The sequence below is a fragment of the Poecilia reticulata genome, linkage group LG11 (genome assembly GCF_000633615.1).
Source record: "Poecilia reticulata strain Guanapo linkage group LG11, Guppy_female_1.0+MT, whole genome shotgun sequence".
NCBI classification, from domain to species: domain Eukaryota; kingdom Metazoa; phylum Chordata; class Actinopteri; order Cyprinodontiformes; family Poeciliidae; genus Poecilia; species Poecilia reticulata.
This window is the reverse complement of record NC_024341.1, coordinates 14,315,688-14,331,003: the sequence shown is the minus strand read 5'-3', so window position 1 is coordinate 14,331,003 and position 15,316 is coordinate 14,315,688. Positions and strand designations below refer to the sequence as shown.

Below are 15,316 nucleotides of genomic sequence, written 5' to 3'. Positions count from 1 at the left end.
CAGTTGCATAGCTATGCAAGTCAAAAACGCCACACAAAAGATGGCGGACATGTTCTCGCGTATCGTTTTTTTTTTTTTTTACCAGGTAACGAAGCCGCTCCGTCGGGTCACGTGTCTTATTACGTCCAGTTATTGTAACTGCCTGCGCAGCCATTTTGAGGGGGAAGGCAGAGAACCCGTCGAGCGCTAATGTACTGTTATTAGCCGCCCTGAAAAACACACACAGACACACACAAAGAAACCGAACGGGGCACACGTTGGACGGCACGTCGTTAAATATGGGCCCACCAGGAGACAGAACACGCCACACATCGACTGATAGAACGGGGGATCTCCGCTGGATGGTCGATTTATCTTGACATGGCATGCGGCGGGGCGAGCCGGAGGTTGTGACGACTGAAGAAAAGAGAAAGAACTAGCTCGAAGCGTCAGACGTTGGAAGAGGGGGGAGATTTTTGTTTAGCTAACGCTTGTTTCGCAGTTCAGCGTTTATTTTAATCGATTACCAACTGATTTGTGTCGAAAGTTGTTAACAACAGTTTAATATGGAGCTGAAATAGTGACCAGAAACAGTTACAACGTTAGTCTTCCGACTTTTAATAACAACACTGACAGTCTCGTTGAGCCAGAAAATGTAATAAAACGCGTGGTAAGATGACTGACCACACTTAAAAAGCCTCAGTTAAGCCAGTCTGTCTTAAAATAAGATGTAGCTTTATCACTGGTTCACTACTAGTTAGTGTCAGAAATGAATACCTAGGTTGGCTTGCTAGCTAGCTAGCAGACCTTAGCTAGTGTGCTAAAAATACGCCCACATCATGACTATCAGCTGTGGCAGCAGCACGGGCCCAGGGCCAGATGAGTGACGGAAAAAGTTCAGGAAATGTCGGTTTACTTTCGCTGTAGTCTTCGATGTTACCGGGTGCCTGTATCTGTTGGCATCTGTGTCTACCTGCCATGTTCGTCTGTATCCCCAGTCCGCCTGTAACACGCTCATAACACAGTCTGTGTTCAGAGAAACAAAACAAAACAAAACCGCAGCCATGGATCAGGGACTTTGAGATGACCCAGTTAATAGAATATCGGTCTGCTCGCTGTAGTTCACAATCTCACTAGCAAACAAACAAACAAAAAAAAAAATGTCACCAATATGTGTTTTGTTTTGTAGCAGCCTTTTCTATTAGTTTCAGTTAACATTTCTAAAAGAGAGCCACATTTGAGTTGTTGTTTTCTTGAAATCTGTTGTACTCATTTCAGTGGCAGTTGTAAAAAAAAATAAAAAAAAAGTTAATTTGGCTTCGAGGCCATGTCTTAAAACATGGGTTTTTGATCAGGTTTAAAGGCAATGGAGTCTTAGCCTGTTGAGCATTCCCCTTCTCAAAACTGCCTTTTTACAACAACCAAATATTGAAATGACTTAGTTTAAAATCTGATTTGTTGGTCTTTTAAGTTCATAGCGGTTAGAGGATCTAGTTTTAGATATTTTTTTTATTGCATTGTCAGCTCCATCCTTTCTTAAAAGTATAGAATAAATAGACAGTGTCGCTAAAGTACATCACACGAGAGGAAGAGACACTACCAACAAAATCTAACCATGGGGGACCCAACTTCACGAAGAAACCAAACAAGAAACCGGCTTCGAGCTCAGCTTCGGAAGAAAAGGGAATCTTTGGCTGATCAGTTTGACTTCAAGATCTATATAGCCTTCGTTTTCAAGGAAAAGGTTTGTTAACACGACAGCTATATTCCATTATATTTATACTGGAGATGCAACAGATAATGGACCATAAATGTAAATCGGCCAATTTTCCATTTTGCTATTATCAAGTCAAATGCTAAAAACTGATGGAAACGTACAACATTTAATTTCAGCGTTTTCCAGGTCTAGATATGTATGGGGGGTGGAAAATATGGACAGTTAGTTGTTTTTCCTTGTGTTACATGTTGTTTTTCCTGTCTTTCCTTCTTTCCAGCCTTCCTTTTGTCCTTCACCTTCTTAAACTTTATTCTAAATATAGCATTGTCTTCTTTTTTGGTGACATCTCTTCACCTTTTCAGGTCATGTAAACTTTTTTTTGTTAATTGAAAACATTCTTGACTTTTTTCATAAGTTTTACTTTAATTTTGGAATGGATAAACAACAAAAAAAAAACTAAATTTTTTTTTCCACAAGTGACCCTAACACCCTCTCTCAGAATAGGCAGGTCAGACCTCAAAGAAAACCAGAAAAAAATACGTGTTGACCTGTGAAACCCTCAAAATAAATCGCTTGCTTTATTTTTAACAGAAGAAGAAGTCTGCACTTTTTGAGGTAGCTGAAGTGGTGCCCGTGATGACCAACAACTACGAAGAAAACATCCTAAGAGGTGTGCGCGATTCAAGCTATTCTCTGGAGAGTTCGATAGAGCTCCTTCAAAAAGATGTGGTGCAACTACACGCCCCCCGATACCAGTCAATGCGAAGGGTACGCCTCGGCTATACGAACAAAGTCCCCGGTCATGGCTTAAAAAAATGCTTAGTTACTATAATTACTTGTCTTGTTTCTTTAGGATGTGATAGGCTGCACACAGGAAATGGATTTTATCCTTTGGCCACGCAACGATATTGAGAAGATTGTCTGTCTGCTGTTCTCCAGATGGAAAGGGGCCGATGATGAGCCCTTCAGGCCTGTGCAGGTCAGACCTTTGCTCCTATCATCACTTTGGAGTAACTACTATCATGTGCTATGTATTAGATTAATGTAAAATCTGTCTTGTCGTGCACATTTGAGTTGAGCCTGAAGCTTTTTTTGTTTTACAGGTTACTACATGAAATTTAACCAGCAGCCTAGACTTTGCATACAGACTCTTTCCTCTTCTTCTCAGGCCAAGTTTGAATTTCATCATGGAGACTACGAGAAGCAATGCTTGCATGCTTTGGGGCGTAAAGACAAAGCTGGAATGGTGATGAACAACCCAACCCAGTCTGTATTTCTCTTTATGGACAGACAACACCTGCAGGTACATCTGTTGAACCGTTTAAAAAAACAAACAAAAAAAATTTAACTGGTTTATCAAGTTTAAAAACCCTGTCCTGTATAACGACGCCGTTGTACTTTTTGGCCGTTTCAGACTCCTAAAACCAAGGCCACGGTTTTCAAGTTGTGCAGCCTGTGCCTGTATTTGCCCCAGGACCAGCTGACCTGCTGGGGCGTGGGAGACATCGAGGATCACCTCCGCCCATACATGCCTGATTAAGGCTTCTTGCTTCACCCAGCCACACAGAGACAAGCCTTTACCTCTCCTTCCCTCCCTAAGCCTTCAGAAGCAAATTGATGTACTCATCTCCTCCCTGTCCCTTTTAAAAGATTTGAACTTGTGCTTGGATCTCCTTTTTGTTCCCCCCCACTCATTTTCTCCCTCTAACCTGAAGCCCATTTGCTTCCCATCCTGTTTTTTATTTTAATTTTTTTACCCCATTCTTCCCATGTTTGTCCCAATACTTTCTCCCATTTTTTTGGATTGGCTCTGACATTTTTATTTTACTTCATTCCCTTTTCCTTACTCACCCTTTCTTTCATTTTGTTTGCTTTTTTTTTTTTTTTTTTTTTTATTTGAACCTGCACGGACATTGATTTTTTTTTTGAGTGGTTGGTTGTTCTTTTGGAGCCACACAGTCAACAGCATCGGTCACTGAATGAACTCTTTATGTTGCATCTAAACCGGAACAAACGATACACAAGTCTTCATGGTGGTTACGATGGACATGTCTTATATCCTTGATGTGATAAGAAAGGATTGTTAAAGCTTGTTTTGTAATGTTACTAGGGCTTCTAAAACAAGTTTAGACAATTTTTTTTGCCCAGGATAGGCATGAGCAGGTATCAGAACACCTGTACAGGCAAAGATAACAAGAGGAAGAGTGTTTGTCAAATCATATGGTGTAGGTATTGCTTCTTATAAACTGCCTTAGTTTTATTTGCTGGACTTAAAAGATGTTTTTGTGTCATTTGCTTTTCTCAGAAACATACTAAACAGGCCTTTGATTAAAATGGCGAGTATCTCAAAAGGCATTGTGCAGAGTTAAGACATGTTTATATGTTGGAAGTTGATTTTTCACAGTTCAATCCGTTCATGCACTATTTCATTTAAGCTACTGAAATCTGATGTTTTGCGCGCTTTGTTTTTCGGAGGGACATGGTTCGGTGATGAATTGCAATGGTGACAGATTTAACAATAATAATAATAATATACCTAACAAAAAAAGAGGTTTTGCTTAAAGCTAACTGATTTCTGTTTAATTTGATCTGTTGAAGTTGCGAATCTGCTGCCAAGCTTCTTTAAATTAAAATTGAGTTTTGAAGGGTTTGCTTTTTCAAAGACTATGAAGTACAGTAGTACGTAAAGTTTCGCTCCTTGCTGATTCAATGTGTTTTAGCTGAAAAGAAGGGTGTAAGGCATGTAACTTCTGGGTTTTGATTTTCTGTTCTCTAATCTTTACTGCTGAGCATATCTCAATACAGTGCAAAGTCTGAAAAAAAAAAAACCACAACTCTTTGTCCAGCTGGCTTTATTGCATGTACAAGAAACATTCACTGCTCAATATTCACGACAACACAAACACATAAGTTAGGAAAAAAAAACAGAACTTTGTTCTGCAAACTTACGTACTTACAAAAAGAACAGTGTGCATATTCAGAATCCCAAATTTTAGCAGTAAATTATACAATTTCAATTAGAAGAGACGGTTCAGCTGCTGCCGAGGTGTTTAGTGTGTCGTCCTTGAGCGATGAGTTTCCCTGAGGCTTTGCTGGAGAGATCTACCGTAGCAAATGCCAGCGTTTTCCCCTGCTTCAGGACTTGTGCAGTGATGAGGACATCTTCCCCTATCTTGGCAGCATTCATGTACCTGCAGCATAGTCAAATTCCCCCCCACACACACGTTTATGCAGTTCATCTTCAATATGGCAACAAAAAGCCGCTGAAGTTTAAGAGGGGAAAGTGAGAGATGGCCAACAATCTTAAAGGGATTGCTTTTATGCTTCTGTTTGGGTCTTTACTGTTTCTAAATACAGCACCTGTTCGAATTATGGCAATAAGTTAATGCTTTTGGTGTATGGAAAACAAGCTGTTTTAAACACCTAGCAAACCAAGCGGAGCTCCGCCCACTTGGATGAGGATGCTTGGTCAGCTGGTTTTACCGCTATATGCGCTGTACAATGGCTGCTGCAAAACACGAGTTTTGTTGACTTGTCATTCAGAAATGACATGCTGCATTCTTGTTGGTTGTGCAGGAGGCTCGACTTCTGCTTTTCAAAGATGTGCAGTTGTGTAATTACACATCTATTTGCAGTCAATTTCGCATGCAACGGTAAAGGTTGAGCTGGGGGTGTGTGGTCAGCAGCAGCCTATTTGGATTTAAAGTGACAAGAGGCCTTAAAACGGCTCATTCAGGAAAGAGTTTAACGGCAAAACCTGAGGACACTAAAATACCATCATCTAAGAATAATTTAATGTTTGTACAGCCCATGTCTCTACCATAAGGATAATAGATCACCTTTAAGAAGCACATTTTATGGAGATATGTTGGCTAAATTATGCATTTTAAAAGTTTTAAACATAATCAAACACATTTAGCCCATCTAAACACAAAATTTCCATTTAAAGTGCTTTGTAAAAGGATTCACACTCCTTGCACCTTTCCACATTAAAGACTTTAACTCCATCTGCAAAGTGTTTAGTTCAAATCTCTGGCGGCTTCCCAACAACACATTCAGCTTATATAAGCATCATCACAACATGATGCTGCTACTAGCATGCTTCATTGTGACCACAGTGTGTTCAGGGTGATATGCAGTATTAGTTTTAAGTCAAACACTCAGTGTGTCATGCAGGTTGCCCAAATTTTATATTTTCTTGCATGTTCGCTAATTCCTCTACATGGCTTGGTTCAGTGTTTAAGCAGGACATTTATTTTGATAACTTTTCTTTAATAATGGCTTTCTAATTGCCGCTCTTCCTCAAAGGCTAAATTTGTGAAAATCACCGCGAGCCTGTTGGCTGCTCCTCTGGATGCTTTGTTTTATTGAAGGTAGCAAAGTAAAAGGGGCTGAATACATTTCTTTAAAAATGCTGAAAGCCAACATATTTGTCTGCGTGTGTTGGTGTGACCCAGGAGTCTGCAGTCCTTTTGACCCCGAGTCCAGCTAAATGAAACTTATGTAGAGCCCAAAATGTTACCTAAGCTTTTTTTTTATCTTCTAAAAAAGGTCATTTTTAAAGAATCGCCACTTTATTTCTGTTTTTAGATGTGAAATTAAAGAACAAAAGAAAAGTTGACATTCGTGGAAAAATTATTGAAAAACGCTATTTAAGCTGAAGTTGATAAATTTATGGTGTCTGCACAGAGTTTAAATGCTTGACAGCCGTCAAACTCCTTGTTTCCGTACAGAGTTCTTGCTAATTAAGTTGATTCTGAATCTGGAAAAGCGAAATATAACATATTACGGCTACTTTTAACTTTTACTTTTAAAAAAAGTTACTTTAAAAAAGTAAAGTTACTTTACTTTTAATTTTGTGGAAATTCAGTGCAACTATTCCATGAAAAAAAAAGAAACTGGATTTTCTATATATTTAAAAACATTAGCTGTTTTTCTTTTTGTTTTGTTTTTTTAATCACTTTTGACAAAATTATTAGGCGTCACTGGATGGCTCAAAGAGCTACAGGGTGCAGACTCTTGGGCTAATAATCTGTGAAATTCAGTAAAGTTTGTTGCTGCAACTGGAAAAACTTAGTAGCAGAGAATACATTTGCAATGCACCGTCTTGATGCATGATTGGGGCATTTCTAAACTCACGTTATATTCATGTCCACGCTGACCCCCGGGACTCCTCTCTCGGTGTACATAATGGCCATGGTAGAGATCACGTCCACCAGGGTGGCTGTCAGCCCGCCGTGCAGCGTCCCTCCCCGGTTTGTGTGCTCCTCTTCCACCCGCATCTCACACACCACCTTCCCGGGGCTCGCAGACACAATGTCCACCTATGGACAACATCTGGGGTTGCAGTTTGAAAACGCAAAAACCCTGAGTTCAGCTTCAAAAATATCTGTTCACATTTACCTTGCTTATGACTCTGTCGAAGGAGGCGTGGTCGACCATCGCTTTCATTATTTGTCTCAGTGAGTTTATAGTCAAGCTGCTCATGTTTGACGGATATAATAAACGCGGCCAATGTCAAAGTTGTGTTTATTTCCAACAGGAAGTTGCTGCGTTTCATAAATCGTCCGGGCGGAACTTGAGTAGATTTACGGGAGTGCGCCAAAAGTAGTAGAGAAGCATAAAAACAAGAGCACTGTATATACTTGTATATACTGATGGATGTAATCTGTTGTAGGTATAATATTTTTATTTTATTTCTTATCAAATCTTTATTTCCCGGAAGGTTGCGCATCTACACTGTGATTTATGGCCACATTTTAACATGGCGCATTCAAGTCAAATTTTACATCTGAAAGAATTACAAAGTGTTTATTTAATTTTACATTAAAAAATTAAGGTAAAATAATTTTTACCTAAAAAAACAACTAAGGTAATTTTTTTTTACATAACTTCTTATTCATAATGTCCCAAAAGACAGATTTGACCATTCTCAAGTGATTTTACTGGATTACTGAGAGTTTTATTATCTAATAAAATGTCATCAAAGTTCCAATGAGTTTTTATAGTGTCCATTTTCTGAAATTCTGCAACATATTAAAATGAACCTGATTAAACCATGGCAAAATCTAAAATTAATGATCACTACATGCAATGTACAAAAAGAAAAAGTATTTACCTCTCAAAGATTTATTTTCATTTTTATTGTCATACTCACACTTGAATGTTTAGATAAAATGAATGTAAAAATAGTGTGTGCATCAAATGTAATTTTAAATTATGATTTCATTTATGAAGGAAAACCTAAGCAACCCAGACTGGTTGCTTTAATAAAACACTGGGATTAAATGGCACCTCTCCCATGGACTACCATTGTAGATAATGTTTTAGTCTTATTAGTAAAGGCCTCATGGCCTTCTGGCAGTCAAATTATTGAGCTGATCTAAAAGCAGAAAATAAATAGATCTTCCACAGAGTTCATAAACCAAAATATTGTTTTGAAGAATCTAGAATAATTCACTCCAGTTTTGACCCATATTTTCATTGTGGTTAACATCTTGTCTCAATGTAAAAGATTGCCAAAAACACATGAAATAATGTATTTGTGTTTTCATTAAAAGATTAAATATTTAATTAGTTTTAAAACTTAATAAAGAATCTGTTTTCAGGGAGGCAGCTCGAGCTGTTGATAATCAAATCCAATAAATTAATTTTAAGTTTTTATGTTGAATGGTGTTGAGAAGCGAGATATTTGCTGCCTGTTGCTCTTTGTTATCTCGTCTCCCCAGGTCGGTTAATGTCGTGTGTAAAAGTGAAACCACAAAGACAATGCAATGGAAAATTTTATAATGTGCCCCTCACTCCTCGTATGCTTTAGATCGTCTCTGATGATGAGATCATTGTGCCTGCATGATTTTAATCATCTAATCCAGGAGACAATCTGGGTGTTACTTCCCCAACCCAGAACTGAGACTGCATTTTATGCATTAAGTAATATCCCCCTTTGCTTAACAATAGACAAATGGTAAGGCCATCGGGGTTGGGCCCCACAGAATCCTTGGTGCACAACAATCAAGGATTTTTTTTTTTGTGTGTGTGTTTGTTTTTTTCAGTGGCCCTAATCCTAGTCTAGTTTACTAGGTGAATTTGAACGGCGCTTGTTTGACTACTGTTGCCTTAAAGCACCACATAGAAGCGCAACGACCAGAACCTGCACAACACCGGAAGTCTTTCAACGTTACACACATCCCGGTTACTTTGCAAAGAGAGAGCCAAAAATGAAGTAAACATGCTCTGAAATCCTTTTCTTGTGTGTCATTCCGCTTGTAAAAATAGTTCCTACAACAAAAATGGCTTCTACATCAAACTCGGAGTCGCCGTCTGTGTCTGACGTGGAAAAAAGCAGGAGTGGACTTTGCGAGGAGTTCGCTACTATAACGGGAACTGATAGCGCCGTGGCTCAATGCTACCTGGCTGAAAATGACTGGGAGATGGAGGTACAGTAATTAGTGCTGACAATAATACTAATGCGCCAGAGATAATGCTGCTATGTCCACACAGCCGATGCCCGTTTTATTGATTTGTTCATTGTGTTTACATGAGGAAAACATCATTATCTTCTTAAGATACAGCCAGACAAATTTTATTTACTCTTAAAAAGATTCTGTTTTCTACAGAGAGCTATAAACTCATTCTTTGAGGCAGACATGGAGAGAATATTTGAGGAAGACTTTCAGGAGAGTGACAGCGTCCCTCCGAAAAAAAAGCAAAAAGTCGAGGAAGAACCTTCAAAGGAGTGGTGAGTCAACTCTTTAAATCGTACAAGTTAACGTGACAACGTGTCTCTGACGTTATAAAGTTAAGTACAGTTATAATAGTCTCTGAAAACATCTTCAGCATCGATTTGACCGGAGACAGTCCAGTTGCACGAAAACCACCGGATGAAGATGACGGCAAACTGTCCCTGATCTCCTGGAACGTGGATGGACTGGACACGGACAATCTGCCTGAGCGAGCCAGAGGCCTCTGTTCCTACTTAGTGCTGTAAGTGGAACTACAGGCCTACAGAAACAAGTCACTGGCTGGATTTAAGTAATTACAATTAATAAAGCGAGACAAAATGATGACAAGTAGCATGTTTCACCAGAGCTTTCTCCGTATTTCGTAAATTTAAAGTGGGCAGTAATCACACGGAAAGCATTTAAGAGTTTTCTTTTACCTTTTTTTAATTGTAATGCTTCTCGTTGCGTAGATACACCCCTGATGTGGTATTCCTGCAGGAACTCATTCCACTTTATGTTCAATACTTGAAGAAACGGGCTGTCAGCTACCTCATCATTGAAGGTAGAGTGTGGCTCAAAGAGGCTTTTTCTCTGAATTAGACTCATGCTACAGTAAAAATATCTAAACACAAATATCAATAATATTTTATGTGTGTGGTGTATGTTTCTGGTGAGTATAGCTTACACACATATGCTCTCCACTGATTATGACAGCCTTGTGTTAAAAACACTGATGAGATCCTCTGTAGTTGCTGATTAGTAACATATTGGTCTCATTTCCAACCTATAAGAACCCTGTAAGCAGATCGACTGAAAAACAATTTAAACATGTGTTGTTTTTGAAGTAAAACATGAATGAAAAGGTTGAAATTTACACTTATTTAACTCGTGTTACTTCTGAACTTGGCTCCTTGATGAAAGTAATGATGCAGACTACTCACAAATCGTCCATACAACCTCAGTTATATAATGATGATGATGATGATGATGATGATGATGAATAAATACACGAGGTATCCTTTAAAGCTCTTGCTCTCTTCTGAACTCTGGTTGAAGGTGGTGAGGAAGCTTACTTCACAGGAATGATGCTGAAGAAATCCAGAGTAAAATACTTGGAGAGCGAGATCGTAACTTATCCCACCACACAGATGATGAGGAATCTACTTGTAGCTCAGGTATTTCCACCTTTACTTGAGCTTTTTTCCTGTGTCAGGACTATGGGCAGTATGGAGTTTTTTTCCTCAACGGTGGAGTTTTAAATGAAGGGCAGAAGTTTTAGTTGTAGTTTCATGTGAATGGAGCATCTTCTTCGACTCGTTTGCCACGTTTATGTCCAATGTTGTTATTTTCTTGCCATCTTTCACAAAGTAAATATTTGTGGACAATTAATAGTTGGATTATTTTGGGATACTTTAGTTATAGTTAGCTAAACACAAAAGGAGTGCAGTGCTTTTTAGATTAAGGTTTGTAAATTATTAAGAATATTGTATTTTCATTAGCTTATACTTTAAAACTAAACCCCACTTTATGTTGATCTATCTAATAAAATCCCAATTAAATACAGTGACCTGTTGTTACCCGACAAAGACTGAAACGATTAATTGTGATAAACTGATTATTAGTATAATCGTTAACTAATTGAGTAATCGATTAATCGTTAGCTGGATCATACAAACTAAAACGGAAAGTTAATTTGCTGGAAGAATATACTCGGAGCCATGACTGTTAATTTTTTTTTAAAGTATACATTTTCTTTTTAAGATAAAGAAAAACTTTGTAATTATGTTCTACCCAGAGTCAAATTCAGAGATTTTCAAACGTTATTAGAAGTATTTATTTATTTCTTATCTGCATTCTTTGCTACAAATAATCTTGTATACACTAAGGGAATGCTAGGTTATTGCATTTTAGGTGATAAAATGTTTGTTTTCTCATTTAAAATAGGAGTAGAATTTTTGATTTGTATCTTCTAATGCATTTCTAATATTATATTAAAAGGTTTAAGTTGTCCAATAAAACATCTCCAGAATGTAACACGGGTTTTATCTGGTTAGTTGCCTGAATAATTAGTAGTTGCAGCCCTGAACGTGTCACAATGTGAAAAGGTTGAAGGAGTGTGAATACTTTAGTAAGTGACTCTAAATGCTGCACGTCTAAAATCAGGTGACGTTCAAAGGTCAGAAGTTGTGCCTGATGACCTCCCACCTCGAAAGCTGTAAAGGCCACGCTCAGGAGCGGATGAAGCAGCTGCACACGGTGATGCAGAGGATGAAAGACGCTCCTGATGATGTCACCGTCCTGTTTGGAGGGGACACCAATCTGAGAGACACCGAGGTCGGCGTTTCCCCGCAGCACCGAGCCGACTTCTGCTTCAACGCACGTTCTAAATTCCTCTTTGTTCTGGGCTCACCAGGTAGCCAAAGTGGGCCTGCCGTCTGGCGTCTGCGACGTGTGGGAGCGACTGGGCAAGCAGGAGCACTGCCGCTACACGTGGGACACCAAGGCCAACAACAACAAGACCGTTCCCTTCGTCAGCCGCTGCCGCTTCGACCGCGTCTACCTCCGGCCAGCCTCCAAGGAAGGAGTACCACGTCTGGCCCCGGATCACATGGCCCTAATCGGAGTGGAGAAGCTGGACTGTGGCCGCTACACGAGCGATCACTGGGGCATTTACTGCAGCTTCACCGCAGGGTAGAAACACTCGAAACAGCTGGAAGCATTTTAGCGAACATCTGCTGCTCCGTTTTTTTTTTTTATCCGCCAAACTCTCGCTGAAAATAGGCCTGAGCTGACATGTGTTGCTTGTTAACGTTAGGTCTTGATTTGTTTTATCTCCACGCAGTTTTAAGATGAGTTAATAAAAACATCCGTCCTGTTTGGAAACCACAGCTGAGGTTGAAATTTCATGCCTTCCCATGAAACTGCTGACAGAAAAATACCACTGTGAGGTGTGACAGCAGCCGGAATCTTTTCACATGCTCCTCTTTTAATGATGAAGGTGACTTCAACAATATTTTTCTCTTTACACAACAAAAAACTAATAAATGTACATTTTGTTCTTATCAAACACATTGTGTAAGTTTCCAGGCATATTTGGTGTTTGCGTGTTGCCACTAGAGGGTAGTGTTAAGTTATAGTGCTTTTTAAAAGCAGCGCTACTGTCCTGAAACATCTGAAACACGGATGGACCCAAATCTTAAATACTAAACATCTGAACTCAAACTGGGAAAGAAAATACCAAAATGTCTAGCACTTTTTCATAAATATTAAGGAATTACTGACTCAAAACAATCCCTTTTATTATGCTTAAAAGTTGCTTGAAAGCAACTTTTAAGCATTTGAAATAGTTTTGAAATAGTTTTGCCTTATTTCAAATGTGATATTTGCACTATAAACTAGACTGAAAATACTTGTTACGATTGCATAATTTTGAAGTGTAAAAGGGCTGTAAATGCTCCAAAAAGAGCCTCCAATGATTCTGAATTATTAAAACAATTCTGCATAGAGGAATAGACAAAAATCCTCCACAGCTGCCGCCCGAACTACGACAGTCACTTTTTCACGTACAGTCAGGTTGATCTGGTTTGTTTTGTCCCATAATAATCTATAATCTGAAACAGGGGCGTCACCAAAAACAGGTACCGCAGGAGGCATCTGAGAGGAGCAGATCTTTTTTCACACTGTGTTATTATTTTAGATCAGATCCATCTTGGCAATCTCTGCCAGGTTTTTATGACGTCCTCTCCATCCGGTCTAAATGTTGATCAGATTATTCTCCGCTGACATTAGGAGAAGTCACACACTGAAGTGACTCCTCCCTGGGAGCCTCATGCCCTCCTCTCTCGTTTGTCTTTCTGGTTTCCTTTGCAAGGACATCAGGATAAAATCCCTTAACAGTCTGTACACACGAAAACATAAGCATCTGCTTTTGTTGTTGGAGATGTTTTTCTGTTAAGCATAAACAATTAATGTTTTTTCATGCGTATCTATCTCTCTTTCTTTTATTTAAAAGAAACAAACCAGCTACAGATCAGAAGGATTTTCACTGATTAAGGTAAAAAAAACAAAAAAATCAATAAAATAAAAAGTCCCCTCATACCTTAAAGCTCACAGAGATCAGGAGCAGTTCATTTAAGATCCAGCAGCTGCCTGAGCCAAGACACCAGTCTTCCTCCTCCACAAATCCACAGCCACACTCGTCTCGCAACCGTAAGTTTTTTTTCGCCCGCGAGGCAGTGTGGATGTGCTCCAGCATCATCTCGCTTTCTCCCCTCGGCTTCTTTTATCATTTCACTCCTCGTCCCGTCCAGAGCCATCAGTCTCACACATGTTTTTCAGGAGCAGAGCCCTCAGTGATGGCTGTAGCTCCTCACTGGAGCTCCGTCACTGTGAATATCCTTGGAATTGCCCCCGACGTGTCCATGTGCCTTACTGGGTGCCTCTGGGACGAGCTTGTCCTTTGGCGTGGTGTTGCAGGATGATGATGATGGATCTGACTCAGATCTGACCCCAGTCCAGAGAAGATCAGCAGATCGTGTGAAGAGCCTGAGCCGCAACGACTCGCACAAGGAAGGGAAGCTTTGTTTCTTTGTAAATGTTGGACTCTGACTGGGATTTCTCTGGGAAAATCCACGATCTGAGACTCAAATCTCGTCAATCAGAACCGTAAAAAAAAAAAACACTCATCTTTTTTTTTTTTTTTTGTCACAGGAAAGACGAGAGCAAGCATAAGTGGTGCTCCAGTCCACGACGCCCTAACTGCACCCATCAGAGCTTTACTGCAAAATCAGTGTGACAAACTGCCCCAGAAGCCAGTGTTATTATTTCTGGCTGTGCAATGCTGCTGCTCAATCTCTGAGTCCTGACGGTGGAGGAGATGTTGGCAAGACCAGGAAGAAACTGAGATTATTTCAGGTTCTCTCAGAACACAAAAAGTGGAGATACCTTTTTCAGAGATAAAACAAAAGTAACAGATATAAAAAACTAAATTTAAACAAGAAAAGAAAATCAAAAATGAAAAAAAAACAAAAAAAACTTCCAAGACACAATAAAAATGTTTAATACATCCTTAAAGCGCAACATTTCAAAATTCACTGATTCGATGTTTCTATGTAACTGTGAACATAAAAGAGCAAAAGATCGATTGAGGAAAAATATTACATAAGTGCTAAAACAAAAATTGAGTTTAATATAATGTCAAAATAAGAAAAGTAAAAATCACATCAACAAAATGCAATTACTGAAAAGTGTTTAAAGATGGAAGATAATCTTTCAGCAGGTGGCACAATGTTGCTTTTAATGCAAAGGAAAATGCTGCAAGTTAAATGTTTATGAAGTTACATCAAGAAAAATACTAAAATAAGAAATAAAAAAATATCAAAAATATATGACAAATTATGGCAGAAAACATACTATTTATAAAATGCAACAAAGCAAAAATGATTCAGAAACTAAACTTAATTTTAACAATAAAATTTCAAAACAAACTCAACCACATTTTTTCAGATACAAATGTAGATGATGTAATTATTGATTATTTAGAAAACATAATAATAGAAGTGAAGAAAATTATAAAGTTTAAGAAAAATAAAATTATGTTTTTGTTGAGAAAATAATTGTAAATAATTCTAAAGCGCGATAATGAATGAGCTTCAGTGCAATAAAAATGATTAAGGCTGAATCAAAGTTTTGTGAAAAGCCTTTAACATATTATTTAATCAAATTTGCATTAATAATGTCCCTATAAATTTATTAATCTGATTTATTTTATTCAGCTGTATCACTCAAACAGTATAGATAACTTTATGTATTGCCAATTTTGATGAAGTTATGATTTATGAATTTACTTAAATGTATGTGTATTTAGTTACACACACACACACATATATATATATATATA

At 38.5% G+C, this 15,316-nt stretch overlaps 3 protein-coding genes across 3 annotated transcripts; 2 read left to right on the top strand and 1 right to left on the bottom strand.

The window, feature by feature from the left end:
- Positions 1 to 142: 142 nt before the first annotated feature.
- lg11h6orf62 (linkage group 11 C6orf62 homolog) lies at positions 143 to 4,612 on the top strand. The gene is made up of 5 exons (XM_008422023.2): positions 143 to 1,723; positions 2,288 to 2,464; positions 2,550 to 2,675; positions 2,865 to 2,999; positions 3,111 to 4,612. Exons 1-5 carry the CDS (start codon positions 1,595 to 1,597, stop codon positions 3,234 to 3,236), a joined length of 693 nt encoding a protein of 230 aa, XP_008420245.1. The 5' UTR covers positions 143 to 1,594; the 3' UTR covers positions 3,237 to 4,612.
- Positions 3,569 to 7,265, bottom strand: acot13 (acyl-CoA thioesterase 13). The gene is made up of 3 exons (XM_008422024.2): positions 7,100 to 7,265; positions 6,836 to 7,020; positions 3,569 to 4,887 (listed from the first exon to the last, which is right to left on the bottom strand). The coding sequence occupies exons 1-3, from the start codon at positions 7,181 to 7,183 to the stop codon at positions 4,728 to 4,730; spliced, it is 429 nt and encodes a 142-aa protein (XP_008420246.1). The 5' UTR covers positions 7,184 to 7,265; the 3' UTR covers positions 3,569 to 4,727.
- Positions 7,266 to 8,863: 1,598 nt separating this feature from the next.
- tdp2b (tyrosyl-DNA phosphodiesterase 2b) lies at positions 8,864 to 12,484 on the top strand. The gene is made up of 7 exons (XM_008422022.1): positions 8,864 to 9,132; positions 9,313 to 9,434; positions 9,533 to 9,679; positions 9,888 to 9,979; positions 10,474 to 10,592; positions 11,581 to 11,751; positions 11,831 to 12,484. The coding sequence occupies exons 1-7, from the start codon at positions 8,986 to 8,988 to the stop codon at positions 12,110 to 12,112; spliced, it is 1,080 nt and encodes a 359-aa protein (XP_008420244.1). The 5' UTR covers positions 8,864 to 8,985; the 3' UTR covers positions 12,113 to 12,484.
- Positions 12,485 to 15,316: the final 2,832 nt, after the last annotated feature.